The following is a 20,241-nucleotide window of genomic DNA, read 5'->3' as shown; positions in this document are numbered from 1 at the left end:
TCTAGATAAAACCAATACTACTCCTCATCCATCAGATACCTTGTGCTGGGCTAATCAGATTGGAGATCTAAAAACAAGGTTAGGAGCCAAAGCAAAGGAGAGAGGGCAGACAGCCCTGACCCCAGCCAAAGGCCTGGGGAAGAGTGACATTTTGCAGGCCCTGAAGAATTTTGATAGTTCTGTCTGGGCGCTGATTCTACCAGGCTGGAGCCAGGGCTGAAAAAGTCAAGGTCAGGCAAACATATTTGGGGCCATGGATTACCAGCAGGCTGGTTTTTGCAGAGTATATATTGGAAGAGGCAGTCCCTCAGGCAATCTTCTCTGGTCTGGGGACAGAGGAGATACACAACACAGCCAATCACTCCGCCTCAAAGAAGATGCTGTAAGGTCACCTCCACACTTGAGAGGAGACAGATGGAGTGAAATAGCATGGGCTCAGTTAATTATTCTCAGCATTCCACAATTAAGAAGGTACATTTACCCATCAATTTCCAATTTTGATATATTTATTTCCTTTGCTATATGTTCCCCTGGAATTGAAACAAAGAGTAACCATGTAAACAAAGCTTGTTGTTCCTGTTTGGTCTTTTAATCTGTTCAACATCTTCATTATGTGGTATTCTAATCTGCTGTTAATCCTCTGCCAAGCAGACCAAGAAGGGCAAGGAGAACTAAGCAAATAGAAAAATGGTGGATAGCAGCAAGCAACTCAACTCCATAGTTACTCGGATCAACCCCCCACCCCACCCCAGTAAAACCTGAAAGTTCGTACAAGATAAGAATCATTACAAAACTTTCTTTCCTATATTTGGCTTTACTTAGATACCACAGGCTGAATGTCCTGCATGCACAAGACTAAACATAAGAATCTTCTGAAATAGCATCACTACTCCATACAGTAGAAATGTTAGTTCTACTCTTACAGTATAACTTTGTCAGAGTAGGCTCCTGCAACATGAGTATGGATACAACATGAGTATGGATACTTACCATTAGGGTTATAAAATAAATAAATAGGGGTCACAAGAGGTGACTAAACATTGTCAGGCAAAGAGCAATGGTGGTACAGGTAAATCTCCATCAGACACCATCCAAATTCTGGGATCTGGTACTGATAGTGCTTCATGCAGAACCATTACTATTTATCACCATCATCCTCAATGACCTTCCTTTGGCTCAATACCTTTGTGTATCTCATGGTACAACATGAAGCCTTTTCCCCACAGAACCATTTTCAGGTAATCTCTCACTAGTCTTACCACCAGTAGTGAAACTATAAAACAGAAGAACGATGGTGGGAACCTCCTTTAAAAATAATGATTTAACAGCAGCCAACAAAGTTTGAAGATTAGGAGAAACGCTATAAAAGTTGCTGCTGCCTCCAGAAGAGACTGGAAAAGATAAGGCATAGAGGCCGACTCTAATAGTCTTGCTAACATTCCTCATGATTGCAAGAGCTGATTTTACATTTTAAAGCCAGTAAACTTCCCAGTAAGAAGGGGCCACTCAGAGGGCTGGCACATCATTGCAGTATATGGACATGATTTTATGCATTATGATAATATATATATAAATATGTCATAGTGTTATATATATAAATATAAAATTATGTTTTAAAAGTTTTCCAAAGGTATTCAAGTTATGCCCAAGGAAATAAATTATCATACCTTGCTGTGCTAGAGTAGATCTCAACATTCCACTCTTAGACCATATTTTTATTTGTCCATCTTCACCAACTGTAACAAAGAAACATTTAGCAATATCATGGTACATGATAGGCAGATGGTCAGAGGCGGTGCGACAGCTATGAAGATGGACCACCTTTGAGGCGGAAGGCTTCCCTCTCTGTCTTTCTGCATGGCTGGGAGAGAAGCCTAGATCAACTCAATGCATACAGGGGAAGAAGCATCAGGTGACAGAGAGAGGAGTCCTGGCTTGTGGACCCACAGAAATGCTGGAGGATGGGCCCAGAAGTCGGGCACAACTGGGTGGGGTGGAGCACTATGGCTGGAGTAACACCTTGGGTTAGGCATGGCTGAGGAGAGCAAGGAAGAGGGGACTGGGTATAATTCAGGGGGAGAATAATGGATCAGTGCGGGCAAGCCCAACCCACATTCTGAGATCTATTTCAGACCTTCAGCTTTTCGTTCTTACTCAGTGCCCTCCCTTGACTCCCATAGTGGCAGAAGGCTGAATGGCAGTTCAGCCTGAATGGCTGAATGGCAGCTCTACACTGAATGGCAGCTCAGAACCTGGCACATGCACAGTGAGACAAGAACCCAATATCTCTATTAAGCCCTGGGGGTTACATTACATTGCGTGTAACATCTTGCAATCTCCCAATCCAGTCTGTTTCTGAAATTCCTCTGCAGTAAAACAGTTACTCTGATATCACCCACTGAGTGCCTGGGAGGCTGAAATGGTCTCCTACAAGTTTCACAGTTTTGTGAATCTTGATGTCAGATCCGTGTCTACTTAGTCTTTGCAGGAGGATTTGACCTTTTTGCCCTATGTAGAGAACTGAAGGACACTGTTGACATTTAATAGCATATACAATGTTAGACGATAAGCAAATGAATACCCCTGAGATGCTGTAGTTGATATTGTTAGGTCTAGTGAGCACGACAGTAAACCATTGAGTTCTTATCTCATTACGCATGCTAAGTCGTTCAATTCTCACCTTACACTTGGAATTAAAGTTCGCTGATCTTGAAGGCTGCACTAGACTCAAACTTAGTTTTTGAATATGTTGTTAATTCTATAGCCTAATTAGCTGCTATTCACAGATCTTGACAACTGTGTTATTCTGCTCTTAGCATGACTCTAACCCTTCCTTGCAATTAACACCATCCGATATGTAAGGCTTGAGGGAAACTTTCTACATCTCTCTAAAGACGTGCAAATGCACATGAAAGCTTATAACCAGAAGTAAAGTTTGTTGGTCTTAAAAGTAAACTGTTGGTCTTAGACTCCAACTTTGTTCTAGCACTGTACTACATATCACTTAACCTCAGATTCCTGGAAATCCTTGCCAACATATATTCGAATCCCTACTTCAGGTTGCGAAAACAATGCTGATACTAACTTACTATTCAAGGTATGCTGAGAGAGAGAGTAAGCAGTGAGCAGCCTTGCCCTGCCATTTAGTGGATGAAAAAAATGCAGAAAATATCACTCATCCAGTGAGTTAACCAGTTACATTTGCATACTTCCTCCAAATGCACTATTCAGAATTCTATGGTGAACTAAGATGTTCGATTTAAGTTTAAAGTAGCACAAACTGCAATTTCGAATCTGCACTGTAATTTTGTTTCCATGTTTATAGAATTTTCAGCTGTTTGCCATTCTAAACAGGTCTGCTCAGAATCCAGGTCTATTCAATAGAACTCACTCCCAAGAAAGTGTTTTTAGGATTGCACTGCTGGTCATCCAAAGTATTGCTAGGTTTTCCCAGTGTTGGTTCTATGACAATTACTGCAAGTACGTTTATGTTAATAGCTACAGGTAGATAGGATACCGTATGAAATACTGCAGCTGCAAGTATCTCCTCAGCAGTAATTTGTGACCCTGGGAAATTTGTTTCCTGGAGGGTAGTAGGACCTGTATTGAATAACATATAGGTTGGTGGGCTGCAATGAGGAAGAAATCAAGCAGTGGAAATCAACAATCACTACAGCAGTGCCTCCCAACACAAAGTAGAAGTCTGTTCTTCCACACGACAACTGCAGCAAGGCTAGTTTTGGCTAGAAAATGGAAGATGAAAGATCTACCTTCGATAGAAGACTGGTTGACCAGGTTGGCAGACCTGGCCAAAATGGCTAAATTGACATTGTTAGTTAACGGAAAGATAGAAGATTTTCAAGAACAATGGGGCCCCTACTTAAACTATCTGAAGAAAAGTGCTTGCACTCGAAAACTCAGGCCTTGAATAAATCTTTGTTGGTCTTAAAGGTGCTACTGGACTCTGATTTTATTGTGCTACTTCAGACCAACACGGCTACTCATTTGAATCTATCTGAGAAAATAAATTAAATGGGGACAAAATTATTCATTTTGTATTATTGTGACATATAAGAGTATATAACTTGTATAATGTATAACTATATATAACTATATAACTATATAACTATATATATATATATAACTATAACTATATATAACTATAACTATATATATAACTATATATATAACTATATATATAACTATATATATATATATAACTATATATAACTATATAACTATATATATAACTATATATATAACTATATAACTATATATATAACTATATATAACTATATAACTATATATATATATATATATATATATATATATATATACACACACACACACTGTTTCTTCTATAAATGAAAAAAATCTATGTATAAAAAACCCAAACAATCACTACAGCTACTGCCTAGTTACACAACTGAGTGACTCCTCTGCAGGACTTTGGGAAACAAACATATTCTTCAAGATTCTGGTCAAACAATAAGGGAAAAAAAACATAACTGAACTCTTCTAGCCCATCCCTAAACCACATTTCCATATGCATTCCCACCATTCAGCGGGCGTCTTACCTGTTTTCAGTTACGTTAATGGTTTGGCTTTGTTTCAGTTAACGAAGTGTTCTTTGTTTCCATTCTTTGCTACAAACGCTAAGCTTTAAAAATGAGGCCATTGTACTTTTGAAGGCATTCTTTGCTTATCATTTTTTTTACAAAAAAACAAAACAAAACAAAAAAACCACTGAAAAATACTCTCTTACCTGTAACTAGTGCTGTTCCTTCATAATTCCATCTTCCTGCTAGCACAGCTCCACAATGGGCTTCAACACTTTTTTCCACTCTTCCTGACTTGGAAATCAAATGGAACTTGCCTATAGAAATTTGAAGTTATTATATCAGAAATCCAGTCTGCACTAGAAAAGCTATTAACTAGGCAGCGCGCCCCAGGCCAGGAATCTGGGGGTGACCATCGATACCTCCCTGACTATGGAGGCTCAGGTCAAGAGGGTAGCGGGTCAGGCATTTTTCTATCTTCGCCAGGCCCAACTACTAGTGCCCTACCTGTCCCGACCACTTGGCTACAGTGATCCATGCGACAGACACCTCCAGAATAGATTTCTGTAACTCATTCTACGCTGGCCTACCCTTGTCTCCGATCCGGAAACTCCAGCTAGTGCAAAACGCAGCTGCCAGGGTCCTCACTGGAACATCTTGGAGGGCCCACATCCAGCCGGTGCTGAGGCAGCTGCATTGGCTGCCAATTGCTGCCCAGATCAGGTTCAAGGTTCTGGTTTTGACCTTTAAGGCTATATGCGGGTTGGGACCCACATACCTGAGGGACCGCCTACCGCCCTATATCCCCCGCAGGGCTTTACACTCAGCGAGGGAGAATCTCCTGATCGTTCCTTGCCCTAGAGAAGCGTGCCTGGCCTCGACCAGGGCCAGGGCCTTTTCGGTCCTGGCCCCTACCTGGTGGAATGAGCTCCCGGGTGAGCTGCGGGCCCTGCGAGATTTACTAGCTTTCTGCAGGGCCTGCAAGACGGAGCTCTTCCGCCAGGTTTTTGGTTGAGGCCAGGGTCAGTGAATCAGTGCCAGCATTCCGTCCCCCCTCCCCTGGACCTAGAAAGTTAGATCTCCTCCCCACCCTCCCTGCCGCTCTGATAGCAGGGGATAGGAATAATGAGAGCTTCCATCATGTTGGGATTGTTTTTAAAGTCTTTTAATGGGGATAAGACTATTGTGACCCGCCACGAGCCTACGGGGAGTGGCAGGAAATAAATCTAATTAATAATAATAATAATAATAACAACAACAACAACTATACATTCTTAGAAGTTTAAAAACATGAATAAGATAAAAACATTGGAATGACTGATTTTTTTTCTATTTCTAGTTCTTTGACTAAGGTGATTTATGGCAAAACTTGTATCTTGATCAACTAAGCAGGTTTCTCAGTTCACAACTGTTCTTATTAATCTGATGCAAACCAGAACATAAATACTTTCCAGATTTACAAAACAATATGGATCAGATTAAATGAAGCTATTAATGCTAAAATCTCATTGAAATTTATAGGACAAATTAACTAATTTGAAACAAGCCAACAAAGTAAAGTGATTTTAGCTGGATTAGGACCTATGATAGCTACCTCTTCTATCCTTAATTATTCTGTAACATTATGAATTCTCTAACGAATCCCTATAATAATTCTACTATTTTGTGCTCACATCTTTATAGTAATTATAAATGATACTAGAACAATACTGGAACTCCCTGCTGCTGCTTCAAACCTCTTTTGTCTCCTACTAGTGACTGACACTCCTTCCAGCAGTGACAATCTAGGGTGTGCCCTTTGCAGGTGACTTGGAAAATAGTGTTGGCCAAGTATTGTGGGTCCCAGCCTCTTTGGACATGGGCATAGCACACCTGACATTCCACTATTTATTTATTTATTTATTTATTTATTTATTTATTTGGATTTTTATACCGCCCATTCTTTACAGCTCTGGGCAGTTTACATGGAACATTACGAATTTTTACATGGAACACTATACATGGTTGTGGAAGTATTTCCATGTGGTGGAGTGGAACTGTATCTTCTCACCCATGGTTGGCCTTGGAGGCACAGCTTCTTCCTGTCAGGGAGTGCTAGATGGGAACACACTGATGGAAGCAGGAACAGCAGAGAAATGGGAATCTTGAGATAAGGAAAGTGAGAATGCATCACGACCACCACCCTCCAAGTCACTACTGTCACTATCCTATCTTCCAACACAGATCACCCCCCCCCCGAGAAGAAGCAGGTAGTAGGAGGGTTTCAAAAGGAGAGCAGTGGTAGGTAATGACAAAGATCACCCTAAGACAAAAAGCCCAGATAGAGAGAGAGTGTGTGTATATGTCTTTCTGTCTCTAAGGCGGAAAAGCAGCCTGGGGGGAAAAATACCCAAAGAACAATACCTCATCTTATTACTGTCACAACCCATGGAATGCAGTCCAGAGGTTCACCCTCAGAATGAACAGAACATAGGTAAAGGTAAAGGTATCCCCTGTGCAAGCACCGGGTCATGTCTGACCCTTGGAGTGACACCCTCTATCGTTTTCTAGCAACCAGAACGTAGGCCCAGGCAGTAGGAACACAGCTAAAGTTAGTCTCTATTGAAGGCACTTTACAGGGACAAGCATCATCAGTAGGCACTCTCAGAACCAGGGATTTTCGAAGACATGGAATATAGAGAAGATCGAGACCTATATAGACTCAGGCTCTCGCCCCCTAATAACATGTGGAAAAACCTGTTCTCAGGATGGAACCATTTGACCAACAAATGTGTGAAACTTGGAGATTAACAGTCTGACCATCGTAGCCAGAACTGCAAAACCAGTTCCTACCCAGCTGCCTTTAGCAATTAGCTCAGTAAGCACAGAGATAAAGCTTTGCATTTCACAGTATTATTATAATATTATTATTGTTATTATATTATTATTGTTATTATTGTTATTATTGTTATTATTGTTATTATTGTTATTATTGTCATTATTGTTATTATTGTTATTATTTCGATTTATTTCCCGCCACTCCAGTACTCACTGGAACAATAGCTTGTGCAAAAGCACAAAAGAAGCAGGGAGGGGAAGGGTGGATTGGAGGAACTCTACTCCAGCCCCTGAAAACACAGGAAAGATTGACACGGCACATGACACTCGCCTACCTTTAAGGGGAACTCTTTGGCGAGCCCCAAACCATGGCGGTTGGGCACGAGACTTGTCAGGATAAGCCTCGTGAAACCTGCGAACCAGCTTAGGAGCAGAAACATCTTCTGCATCCATCCATTCGTTCACAGTCAGGAAAACCCTTTGAAGTTACCAAATACTACAAATGTCCCCTATACAGCTTCAAGTCCAGCATGTCAGAGACTTCATAAAGCGTATCCTCCCCAATCATGACAAGAGGGGCAGGCAAAGTGTCAGGGTGGCACTGGAGACAGATGTGGAACACGGGGTAGACTTTACAGAACGAAGAAGGCAACTCCACCTGGGCAACAACAACATTTTAAAGGGCCCACAAAATGGTAGTTCAGTTTCTTGCTGGGGCGCTGGTTCTTAAGGTGTTTTGTGGAGATGAAAACCATGTCCCCTGTCTTGAATTTGGGGCCAAGGCACCATTTCAGGTCAGACCATCTCTTGTAGTCCCCTCTAAAGATTTCACGACCCTTTCCCACAGCTCGTGCACCTTGGCCACCCATTCATCCACCCCAGGGAGAACACTGCCAGGGTCCATGGGGAGGCTCAATGCAAAATGTATGCAGGGGGGGGGGTTAAAATGAAAAAGAAAGGGAAGCCACCAAGGAAGCAGACAGCAGGAAAATCCCACTAAACACTATGTGAAAGAAGGATTCAATTCCATTTTTCTACCCCTTGCAGCAAAGAAACACCAAATCACAACACAGAGGAACCCAGGGCAAAGCAAAGCCTCCTGAGCAGAACAGCTGCTTTGCAACTGCACTCTCTCCATCTAAAATCACAGCACCAACAAAGGGAACATGTGATCATCCTACACTTATATAGATGAGACCCGTTATGACAAATGGGAACTCTGTTATTGGCAGGTAGTAGTGCCTGTCAAGCTTTTTAGGGTTCCTGTTGGTGTTTCTAAGGCTCGAAAAACCCACCCCCACCATTGTTTAGTATTTTGCGCCAGAGTTTGTGGATAGGTTTTGTTTTCCAAGCCACGCCCCAAAGCTCAGAGATTTTTTTCAGAGACCATGTGTGCACTGGATATCACCTCCTGAGCCCTGATCTGGCCAGAATTCTGCACAAATTTTGGCTCATCATGCAGTTTTTGCCCATCCCTAAGAATTACATCTCTCTGTTAGGAAACAGAGCTTTAACGTTCCAGGTTCAAAAGATATTGGGCAATAGAGACTGGCCCAGAAAATCGTGAGAGGCAAAACTCATCTTCCCACAAACTCACTCTCAATAATAAAACAGCAACTATACAAAAATACAGTTATCTTGCAGTCTTGTAGCCACCTGGGGTTCATCTGTTCAAGAAGATACCTTAAAAGAAATATGACAAATGTTCAAAATTTCACTTGGTATCGTCCAGGCTTTTTTACTTTCACTTCTCTAGACCAGATAGAAAAAGTGAAAAGTTTGACCATATGCTTTATTCATAATATAGTTTGGAACAGAATGTGAAGGGACTCAGTTTCAGCCTTACATTAATTCTCAGTGTTATAAAATACTGCTCCCTTTCTTCCTGTTTTTATTATTTAATGAAACCATAAACTGTTCTCAAACTTGAAGCAGTTTTGCAGTTCTGGAAAGTATTCAAATAGGAGATTAGCAGCCTATTCAAGTACAGCGTGTACAGAACCATGTCTGTTATATTCATTTGCTACCACAGAGCTCTTAAATATTCTGCTATAATTTTAATGATTAGCGATATGTGTTACAAAAATGAGCAGAACAAAAACAATTTTTAAAGAGCCACTGCATACAGCATTAAATTAAGCACTTAAGTGATAACGTAGAAGTATCTCAGATAACAAAACAGACTCGTATTCACCTGAATTTACTTTGTTCAAAGAAAAAAACCAAATGTGATATCACTTATATATATACAAATCATCAGAAGAACATATCAAATGACTTAGGGAAATATTATGTAAACGAGAGGAGGTCAACTTAAATTGTACTACTGTATGTAGTGAAATGCTGGGTTCTAGAATATGAACTGATAACAAATGATACATAAAAGCCAAACATGTGAGTGGCTCTAAATGGGGTTCTGGAAAGCTATACAGACATTAGCAATGGATCATGCATGTTATTTTCCAGAGAATCTCCAGCTTCTCTGTGTATGCTGTGCCTCTCTTGATGCCAACAGTAAATCACTGTGTTACAAGTGGGCCTGTATTAGCAGGGGAATAAAAGGACTATCACTGGCTTGGCTGTCCTGTCACTCTGGCATCTGGATTTGAAATTCAATGGGCATCTTTTATAAAATTAAACCCCATCATTTATGGCAGTAGACATAAACTTCTGACTAAAGCTTTGTGAGAGCCAGCTGACCAAGTAGGACAGATAATACTTGCTATTTAAAGATAGAATATTAGGGCACTGAAATAGCACCATGAAAAGGTTAGTTTAGGACATAAATCTATTGGTTAAACTGATAGAGCATTAGATAAATATTGTGGAGTATTATATTAAGCAAGTATTGCAGAACACTGCTGTTCTCCTTAAAATGGGGTCCTATCCCTACTCCTATAGAAAACAGGAGAGAATGGAGGCAGGCTCTGACCCCTACCTGTAACAGACTGTTAATCTTCAGCATTTCTTCTTCTAGTAGCTGTACCCTGATGTCAGTGATGTATTTTCCTGGGTCTCAGGGAAGGCCATAATAGGAACTGTACTACTTTTGGCCACCTCACATGATTATAAGCGGCAGTAACCATCAGAGCTCATAGCTGCTGCCTTCATTTATTCCACTTTTATTTTGCTTCCTTCCAGGAACTCAGGAGAAACACACAGGCCTCTTCATTTTATGTTCACAACAATCCCCTGAGGCAAGCTAAGCCTGAGTGAGTTACTCATGGTCACTCCGTAACTTTAATGGTGGCGGTGAACTCAGGCCTTTCTGTCCCCAGTGAAACACATAACCACTATACCACCCAAGCCCTCAAAGTGTATTATGAGTATTAATTTTAGAATCTGGTGCTTATGAGCAGAGATTGTCCGTTTCCATGAGGCTACATGGAATGATTTTTTCCCTTCCTCGGGGCGATCTTGAATATGTAAGGGCTTGCATACTGTTAATGGACTGAGTCCTGTTTCTGTTGTCACAATTGTTGCTTTGTCATTGGGCAAGAACACTGGCATAGTTAGGTTATGATTTAGGAACTTATATTGTGCCTCTGGCATAGTTCAGACTACAAAGACTACATTTTTTTCTGTACGATTTTTACATGCTCAATTGTTTTACCAAAGATGTGAGAAATCATAAATAAGTAACAAAGAATAAGGATAATATTTCCCATTGTATAGCAGTGCAATTCCAAGAATTTAGTTCACATTTTGAGCTATTATGGTGCTCAGCACCATAAAAGCCTTTCTATGAAATCCTATATTGTGTATAGTCTACCAGCCTGGTTGGTCTTAAATGTGACAATCACAGATGATTAACTCAACAAATCCAAGAATTCTATACTACTGCTTTGTGTTTCAGGAGATGTGTTACTGCTGTTAATCTATGAATTATAGCAGCTGTCTAGTTAGATATGCTTCAAGACATAATGGTTGCTCTATTACATATGTGGTAAAAGAAAGGTCTCAGTGGACACTTTCTTCTTTTTACCCTCTACAAAAAATTAAAATGCATTCATAAAATATGCTGTACTCAGGGGAGTTCTGGTTGTAATATTAATGCCATAAATAAGATAAAAATTGGTGTACTACGATGTAAGAGGGATTCTCTTGGTTATGTACATACAGAACCAATTTGTAGAATTGTGATTGATAGCACTGTAGTGTTCCGAAAAACACATTAATGGCCTTATAATGCCTGTACGTGCATAACTGTTACATTGTTCTATTTTCAGACTCACAGAGTGGTTTGCAAAAAGATAGCTTTATCAATCTTCATGCTCTAGACAGGGATTTTTTAAAAATAAACCACCAAGGCCAGTAATGTCAGGCTCTGCACTGTAAGCAATTGAGATTCAGGATATTGGAAGGGCGGGTTATAAGAATAAAGATTTATTTATTTAGAACACTGCTAGATTGTTCCTTTGTGCTTCAGTCTCTGAAGTCATTAGACCAACATGAGGATTAAGCCCTCACTAAAGCAGGTTCCTTTGGATCTAAAATATTTTACATGCAATTTTGAACAAATTATAACAATATTTTTGAGAAGTGCAAACTATTCTATTTATACAGCTATTTAATCTGGGCAAAACTTTTTAAATCATTTGCAATAAATAACAGATATGTGCACTTGTACAGATATGTAGAACAATTTAGTATGTTTACAACTTCAACCTAAAGATACAAGCAGTTGTGACAATACCCAATTCTTCATGAAGCGGTAGTAATTTTAGATATTTGTTCCTTTTCTCACCATATGATATGTTTCACAACTTGTTTTATGTACATCATGTGTCCTCATTCGTACTTTTTATTGCGGCTTAGTGCCTAAAAAACTGGAAGAGATCCAGATTTCTCTGTGTTGGCAGAGTTTGACTATGCAAAGGAGTATAGCACTAAGATGCTTAAACAAACATTACTTGGAAAGACAGAGGGGAGATGGTCCTAACAGTCTAACTGTTCTGTTGTCATTATTCCGTCTGTACAGGAGACAAGCAGGAAGGAAGTCTCCTCCTTAGTGAGCCAATCAAGACACTGGGGGAAAGTATTTGAAAAATTCCATGAAGTTCCTAATCTAGCTGGGCTACACATCTCCTCCAGTGCCCCATGTATGATATTCTGTAGAAGTTATTGAAGCATGCACACTACAGGTCATGTATATTCTAATACTCTGGACTTCTGAGAGGGCTTCCCTTCCTGGAGGAAAAACAGCTTTCAAAAAAGTTCTTTTCAGGTGGAAGAGCACATAAGATTCAGTTTCCTCCATATATTTTAACCCTACCTGCCTTTTAAATTGGCATATCGAACTATCTTCTATTTCACGAAGATGACATATGATACATTTGTCCTGAACCTGTTTGCAGTCAGTTACCTCTGTTATTGTTAATGTTAATTATTATTATTGTTGTAGTAACTATTTACTTATTATGGAAAAACTAAGTTCCATGTATCGATTTTTACATTCCATTTAAACTGCCCTGAGCCTCAGGGGAGTTCAGTATATAAATATAATAAATAAATAGGTTTTGTCACATCTGCTTGTATTCAGATTGAAGTTGTAAACAAACTTAATTCCATTGGATTTGATGTGATCTATTTCCAAATAAACATATGAGACTGCTATTTATTACAAATGACTAACAGGTTTTGCTCAGATTAAATAGCTGTATACATAGAATATGTTGTACTTCTCAAATATATTGTTATAATAATTTGTTCAAAGTTACATGTAAAATAAATCTTTGATACTTTCCCTGTCTGTCTCTTCCTTAATGTTTTTTACATCTGTGATTCTTGCAGTATGAATACAAGTATCCCCTGGCCAGGACCATTTAGAGCAGGCTTTCGTGACAGCTATGGAACGGCTTTCCAAAGGGGTGGGAGTTAATTTTTAAAATATATTTACATTTATATGGGTCGGACACGCCTTCACACCTAACAACACATTTATTATTTACTTATTTGATTTGTTTACCACCACCTCCAGACTAGCCAGTTTCTGGTGATTTACAATCAAACAGTAAAATACAATAAATTAAAACTATTATAAAATTACACTAGCCTCCAACATGACAGCAACAATAGTTCACCAAGAACTATACCCACCCCAACAAACCCCCTCCTGTTACACTCCATGCCTCAGAGAAGATGGAGTAAACAAACAGATGTCTAAGTTATCTCCCTAAGGGAGGGACCCCATGATCTTCCTTGCTGCAGCCTCAACCGAATGCCTGGTGGAAGAGCTCTATTTAACATTAATCAGGTGATATGACCATAGATGGCCATATCGACCTGCCTCCCCCATCCCAAAATGGCCAATGAGGGGCCTGGAGGTAGTGGGAAGGAAACAGGTCTCAGGTGAGTATGTATACAGCTATGCTTCCCAACCATATTCTGTATGATTGCATCACTTCTTGGGTTTCTTGAGACCTGAAGAATGTTTCAGGGTTTTTTCAATGGTAAAAAAGTTGAGAAAGGCTGATTTACACCAGCAAGGGGGAGGTCATTTGGCCAGAGTCTTAAAGGAGGGGAGGGGCAGACAGGGAAGATTCAGTTGCAGATGTAGCATACTTATGTACTTCTCCTAAGTTACATTTCTAAATGTTATTAGATAAATCTCAGTTTCCTTTATAATACAGCCTGCTATATTATTTTGAATCAGTTAAAGTGATGGGAGACATTCATCTGAAGCTGAGGACTGAAACATTACTGGATAGACACCTGATTTTCGTTTCAGAACCAAAAAGAAAGTTGATATCATTTCTGACAATGTTAATATCAAAGGTCACAGGCAGACATACTGACCCACAGAAAAATCTAAAAACAAAAGCTATGAAATGCTTTTTACTAGGTCCAACCAAAATATCACAAAACAGTTGCAAACTTGAATTTTTTAGAACTCTTCATCAGCTGAATGTTTAAAAAAAGCCAAAAAGGCAGAGAAGCAAAAATAAACAAATAAATTGTTGAAGGTTTTCATGGTCAGAATCAACTGGTTGTTGTTGGGTTTTTGGGCTGTGAGACTGTGGTCTGGTAGTTTTAATTAGGAAAGAATTTATTGAGAAACCAAAACTCGTGCTTACCAATAATATTACAATTTGGAACCAATACAAAGGGAAAATAAAGATTATGAGTAAAGAAAAATAAAATTTTACAGAAAGCATTAAACAGGCACATGTTAACAGTCCTAGGGCATCATTATCATCATGCCATATGATATCATGCACAAAAATCACCCAACTGTATAGAAACAAAATGCCATTATAAGCACTGAACTATCAAATTAACAGTATGACTTACCATCAGAACTTGTGAGCACAAAGTTCTCAGCTTGGGTTTGCCTCTTTCCACCTACACTTTTGGGAAACCAATGAAGATCTATGGGGTAGATATCATCAGGTAGCTTCACTACTTGTGTTGTCTCACCAGTTAACAAATTCCATTTCATAATTTGGTGATCTTCACTGCATGAATAAAGTTCATCTGCTGTTGTCCAGCCTACACAACTAACCAATTCCTTATGTATTAGCAGAATTAAGGAACCCTATCATGTTGAAGTAGTTGAATCATACATAAAAACATTTTAAAATTACCTTCTATAAAGTAGCAAATTGGGGACTAATAACTCGAAAGAAACCCAAATTTTACCAGCCTCATACCCAATGAATCTGATTATTCCCATACACAATCTCACTTGCCTGATCTCCTGCCTTTGCTATGGCTCCACTTGCCACTGCCCATCCCCTCCTCCACCTTCTCATTTTTTCTTCCCCATCCTCTCATCTAGCCTCCTCTTTTCTTCCTCTCCTTTCTTCCCAACTGTATTTCCCCTACTCATGGTTCCTTCCTGGCTTCCATTTTCTCTATGCACCTACTTCCTCCCAAAACTTATTTTTGCAGCACAGATTTTATGGGTGTCATTCTGCCAAGCAATTCTCTACCCCGCAGTTGTGTTGAGATAGCTGTTTATACCTGTCAGGCACAGCGATTACTCCTTCCAAAAGTTAATGTATATCATGTCTAGCTAGTTTATCATGATTGGGTCTATGCAACCTAGAGGCCTCTTATAATCTCCAAGGCCATAGCATGGAATGGTCTAATTAGCTATGCATAGGAACTAGCAAGCTGCAGGATAGGAGGGAGAGAATTAAAGATGTGAGGTAATTTTCTAGAAGATCCTAACCATGACATGTTCTGATTGGTTCACTGTCATTATCTAACTCAGGCAGACTAACACTATAATTGGCCTAAGAATTTGGAGCCCAGAAGAAGACTTGGCTTTGGGAAGGACTACAGCTATGAACTATTGCATCAATGTAGAAAGATGTTTGAACTGATGTCCATATTTGTATGAAAGTAACGTTGTGCCATCTGATGTAACATCTATTTCTACAAGCAAAGCCCATTGCATTCAGGAATGCAACAGATGCTAGATTGGGTGGGTGGGTGGAAGAACTCTGTGGATGGCCTCTCCCTCCCCCTAGGACCTGAAAATGCTGCAGGCTGGAGGCCCTGAGCAGGGAACTCACTGGCAGGGGCAGCTCTCAGGTGGCAGGGATCTGCAGCCTTCAAGCCTTGGAGAGAAGTGGAAGGAAGAGGAGGAGGAAGAGGTGGTCAGGGGTGGGGGACAGAAGGTGATTGTTTGGCCTCTGGACAGACTGGTAAGCCAGTTGGAGGAAGAAGCACTCAGAGGCGGGACAGCCACACTGAGTGGGTGTTAAGAGCTGAATGGCACTTAAGCCATAAGACCAGCTCCTCCTCCAAGCCCTTAACAGGAATATTAGAAAAATAGTTGATTTTTATATGCCGGCCTCAAAGTGGCTTACATTCACCTTCCCTTTCCTCTCCCCACAACAGACATCCTGTGACGTAGGTGAGGCTGAGAGAGCCCTGATATTACTGCTTTATCAGTGCTGTGGTGAGCCCAAGGTCACCCAGCTGGTTGCATGTGGGAGAGTGTGGAATCAAACCCAGCTTGCCAGATTAGAAGTCTACACTCCTAACTACTATACCAAGTTATCAGGCAGTTAAACTAGCATTTGTTATTTTATGTACTATTTGATTTTACATAACTGAGCTGCATACTGGTATACACTGATGAACTGATGTTTCAAAATTTCTTCTAGTAAATTACATATTATATATGCATATATATTTTATAAGAGTATTTGTGCATACTTGTCCTGTGGAACTGCTTTCAAAGCAACATTTAAAGCCATAACTGTGGGTTTGCATTTCACTGTTACAAGGCAATCCTAGTTTGTACAAACATTAGCTTCCCAATCTGACTCTTTCTTGCATGCCCAGAGAAATGCTGATCATCACTCTGGTGTTGGGAGGTCAATTTCTTCCAGCCCAGACTGGCCAGGGGGTTGGACTAGATGACCCTGGAGGTTCCTTCCAACTCTATAATTTTACAGCAAAGTATAGTTCTCACCAAAAAGCAAACAAAAAAGGCAAGAAAGTAGAAATCCATATACAAAAGGAGATTGTAAGCTCATGGCCTCAGATTTGATAATTTTTGCTCTCTAGACACGACTAGAGAGAAAGCTATAGCACTTTCAAGGCAACATATGAACACCATATTTCAAAGGAATCAGGCTTCTTCCTGTCAGTATTCTTCCCGACTTCTACACCTCCATACATATATGCTGTGGTATGAATTATCTTGATCTTGGCCATCAGGGCTACATCCTTATATTTAAGAATCTTTTCTAGCTCTTTCATGGTTGTCCTTCCTAGTCTCAGTTACTCCACAATACAAGGCTTAAAGCCAACAGGTGCTACGTGTAGGGGTGTTGCCTAAACATGTGCCTTTCAGATTGAACTATTGGTGGTAGTGCTCTAGTTTGAAAATATTCTCAGTGGATTAGACAAGGTTTTTTCCATAGAGGTTTCATGAAACCCTGGAGTTTCTCAATTGTCCTGGAAGGATTTCTCTTATTGAGTGGGAGTTAATTAAGATATTTTTAGCTTAAAAACAAATTATCAGGTGATAGGATCTCATATATGGTTATATCAACCCGCACCTCCCAATGGCCAATAATGGGCTTGGAGGGGGGTGGAAAGTTGTGTATGGTACTGACTGGAGTCCTGTGGGGGGGGGGTGGCAAGGGGCAATGGAGTGGTGGATGCCTTGCACAGCCCTCTTCCCAGCACAGCAGAGTACACCTATGGGCTAGGAGGAGAAGATGGAGTGATGGAGCATTATGTCACACCCTGTGAGAGTTTCTGGGTGATGTCACTTCTGGTGGCCTGTGACTTTTGAGGGGGGGTGGGAGGGAAGTGTGGCTTGCTGTCAACACTTCCAGGATTTCTTGCTGAAGAATGTTTCAGGGGTTTCTCAGAGGTTAAATGGTTTGAAAAGACTGGACTGACCACTTCAATCTAATGACCTTATTTTGCTGCAGTCACACAAACCATAATTTATACTTTGCAAGCTGGGTGCCAAAATTTCCATTAAAAGTTTAAAATTTCATTACAATAAAAAAAATACACAGACTTGGCCTGATGGACTTCAGAGACTGCTATATAAAAGTTAGGACTCAGGTCCAACCACACCCTTCATCACATTACGGCAGCATCATCTCCTGTAGAAATGTGCTATTGTTAGATTTGTGGTACAGCAGGTTCAATATTCATGCCTAATGGATATTGTTATCACCTACTGTTACAATGTCATAACCTCCTAAATAGTTTGGAGGAAGAAAAGCCCAAGTATACTATGAACATTATGGAGGTCTTGAATTTTGAATATTCCAGAAAAAGAGCAAAAATCAGAATTAAAAAATGGTCCGTGAAGAACCTATTACTTTTTCATTTTAATTGCTCATACAGACAAATGATATTTTGATGCATTTGTGAAAAAGAAAATTCAGTTCACTACAAACATTGTCAACTACACTTATAAAGCTGGTTACAAAACAAAGGATATGCTTCGGTTCCTTTAACAGAGATGTCTTCAATCTCATTTTGATTGAATTTGCTGGTGCTGATAGTTCAGTTTAATGCATTGATTTAAAGAGAGGCAGAGAAATCTTGCTTGTTGTACACAGGTTATACCTGGAATATTAAAAGAATTATTTATATTAGATCTATGTCAACACCTACTTTTAAATTCATACTCAGACTTCTGATACAACAGCCACACGAATTCTGGCATAAAAATGATAAGAAAATTAATTTCTCAACACAGGCAGAGAATTAGGACTGGCCTTTTGAAGGTAAAATAGCAAGCAAGACTTGTATTATCTTCAGGAAATAAAAAAATGTTTACAACAGATTCTGCAGAAATAATAGACTTCAGAGAGCTTCTTCAATGGCCATAACTCCCATTAATGTAAATTAATGGACAGTTGTGCATTCATGAGAGACTATACTGTTATTCATAGTATATGCCCTCTAACCTTTTGAGATTCCTGCAACATAGATACTACAACCCACCAAAGAGTTACTAGGCAGAGATTCATCCAAGGTGTCAAGCAGATATAACCTCTACACACAGAGAACTATGCCTCAGGATACTAATTATGTATTCTGCAAACTATTTCCCATCACACCAATGAAACTGGATTTTCTTTTAAACATTCAAATTATCTCTGTTTTGGGACTGATGTATTTTCTATCCTGCTCTACTGAAACAAGTATCTTCTGAAATTCTATAGGCCTGACTTTGTGCTGAACCATGCAATTTTTAAATGATACAATATGCAACCTGGTAAAGTATCCCACAATAATTTAATTTGCATTAATAAAAGAATAAGCAGTAGTTTGTTCAGGAACAGGCTAATGGCCTTGGGCATTTTATTATTCATTAATTAGATAATTAAGACACATTAAATTATGTAAACATTACATTATTTGTAATTTATACAGATTCTCCACTATGCACCCAATGAAACCTATGATCAAGTACACAAAATCTGCTCAAGATCCCTGGCCACAGTTAAGTCAATTTGGCCTCAACCAGATCCAAGGCTTTTCAGCCCTGCCACTGACCTGATGGAACACTGAGTGAGATCAGGGTCCAGTGGGACCTGAAATAAATCCACTGTGCCTGTAAGACTGAGCTGTTTCACCAGGCCTAGAGTTGAAGCCATCTATAAGCGGGCCTCCATACAGAAATTGACAAATATCATTACACTATTCAGAAATTTTTAACAATGCCCTATACCCCCCTCCCTCCTACTGGAGAGAAGATAGCAAATTTCTGAACTTCTGAACTTTAATGCAGGGGTAGTCAACCTGTGGTCCTCCAGATGTTCATGGACTACAATTCCCATGAGCCCCTGCCAGTGAACCACCTTGAGCCTTCAGAGAAGGGCGGCATATAAATTTAACAGTTAAATATTAACCCTAATTTTTAAAATGAATAAATAAAATGTATACCCTGCCTTTATCCCTAACAGGTATTGAAAGCAGCTTAGAAATTTCCTGTTCTTGGAAAACAATTTCCATAAACGTCTTCCCTATAGGTGTATGCATGTTGTGTATATAAATGTGAGCATGTGCATAAACATAGGGTTATGTGGATACCAGTCTTGAGATTTTCCTCTCCTTAGCAGACATGAGAGTGCATTATCCTCTTGTAAAGGATGCAACCTTCCTACTTGCCAATATACATTAATTTTAATAAGTTTTCTAAAACAAATTTAAAAAGAAATCCAGCTGTTGTCTTTATTCATCAAGCTCAAATCATTCACCTGTAGAACTCTGTGCCAGTGGCACCTTGCCAGCAGTATTATGGAACACCTACAAGCTTTATATGGTCCATGAGATATGCTGTATTTGGCATTGTTTTTATCACCATTCTGCCTTTCTCATTTTAGGAAGTTGTCTATATGGTCTTTAGTATGGCTATTACAGAAGTGCC

General features: G+C 39.7%; 1 protein-coding gene across 5 annotated transcripts in view; it reads right to left on the bottom strand.

Annotated features, from left to right (window-relative positions):
• IFT80 (intraflagellar transport 80) overlaps nt 1-20,241 on the bottom strand; it is a 75,686-nt gene that overhangs the window by 52,381 nt on the left and 3,064 nt on the right. For all 5 annotated transcript variants that reach the window (XM_077348564.1, XM_077348562.1, XM_077348563.1 and 2 more), the window contains 4 exons: nt 18,305-18,431; nt 14,670-14,892; nt 4,766-4,876; nt 1,668-1,736 (listed from right to left, as the gene is read on the bottom strand). In XM_077348564.1, coding sequence (XP_077204679.1) covers nt 1,668-1,736; nt 4,766-4,876; nt 14,670-14,892; nt 18,305-18,340 — 439 coding nt within the window. In that variant the 5' untranslated portion in view covers nt 18,341-18,431. The remainder of the gene's footprint in view (nt 1-1,667; nt 1,737-4,765; nt 4,877-14,669; nt 14,893-18,304; nt 18,432-20,241) is intronic.

Source organism: Paroedura picta, chromosome 8 (assembly GCF_049243985.1).
Source record: "Paroedura picta isolate Pp20150507F chromosome 8, Ppicta_v3.0, whole genome shotgun sequence".
Lineage (NCBI taxonomy): Eukaryota > Metazoa > Chordata > Lepidosauria > Squamata > Gekkonidae > Paroedura > Paroedura picta.
This window is presented reverse-complemented; position numbering and strand designations above follow the sequence as displayed.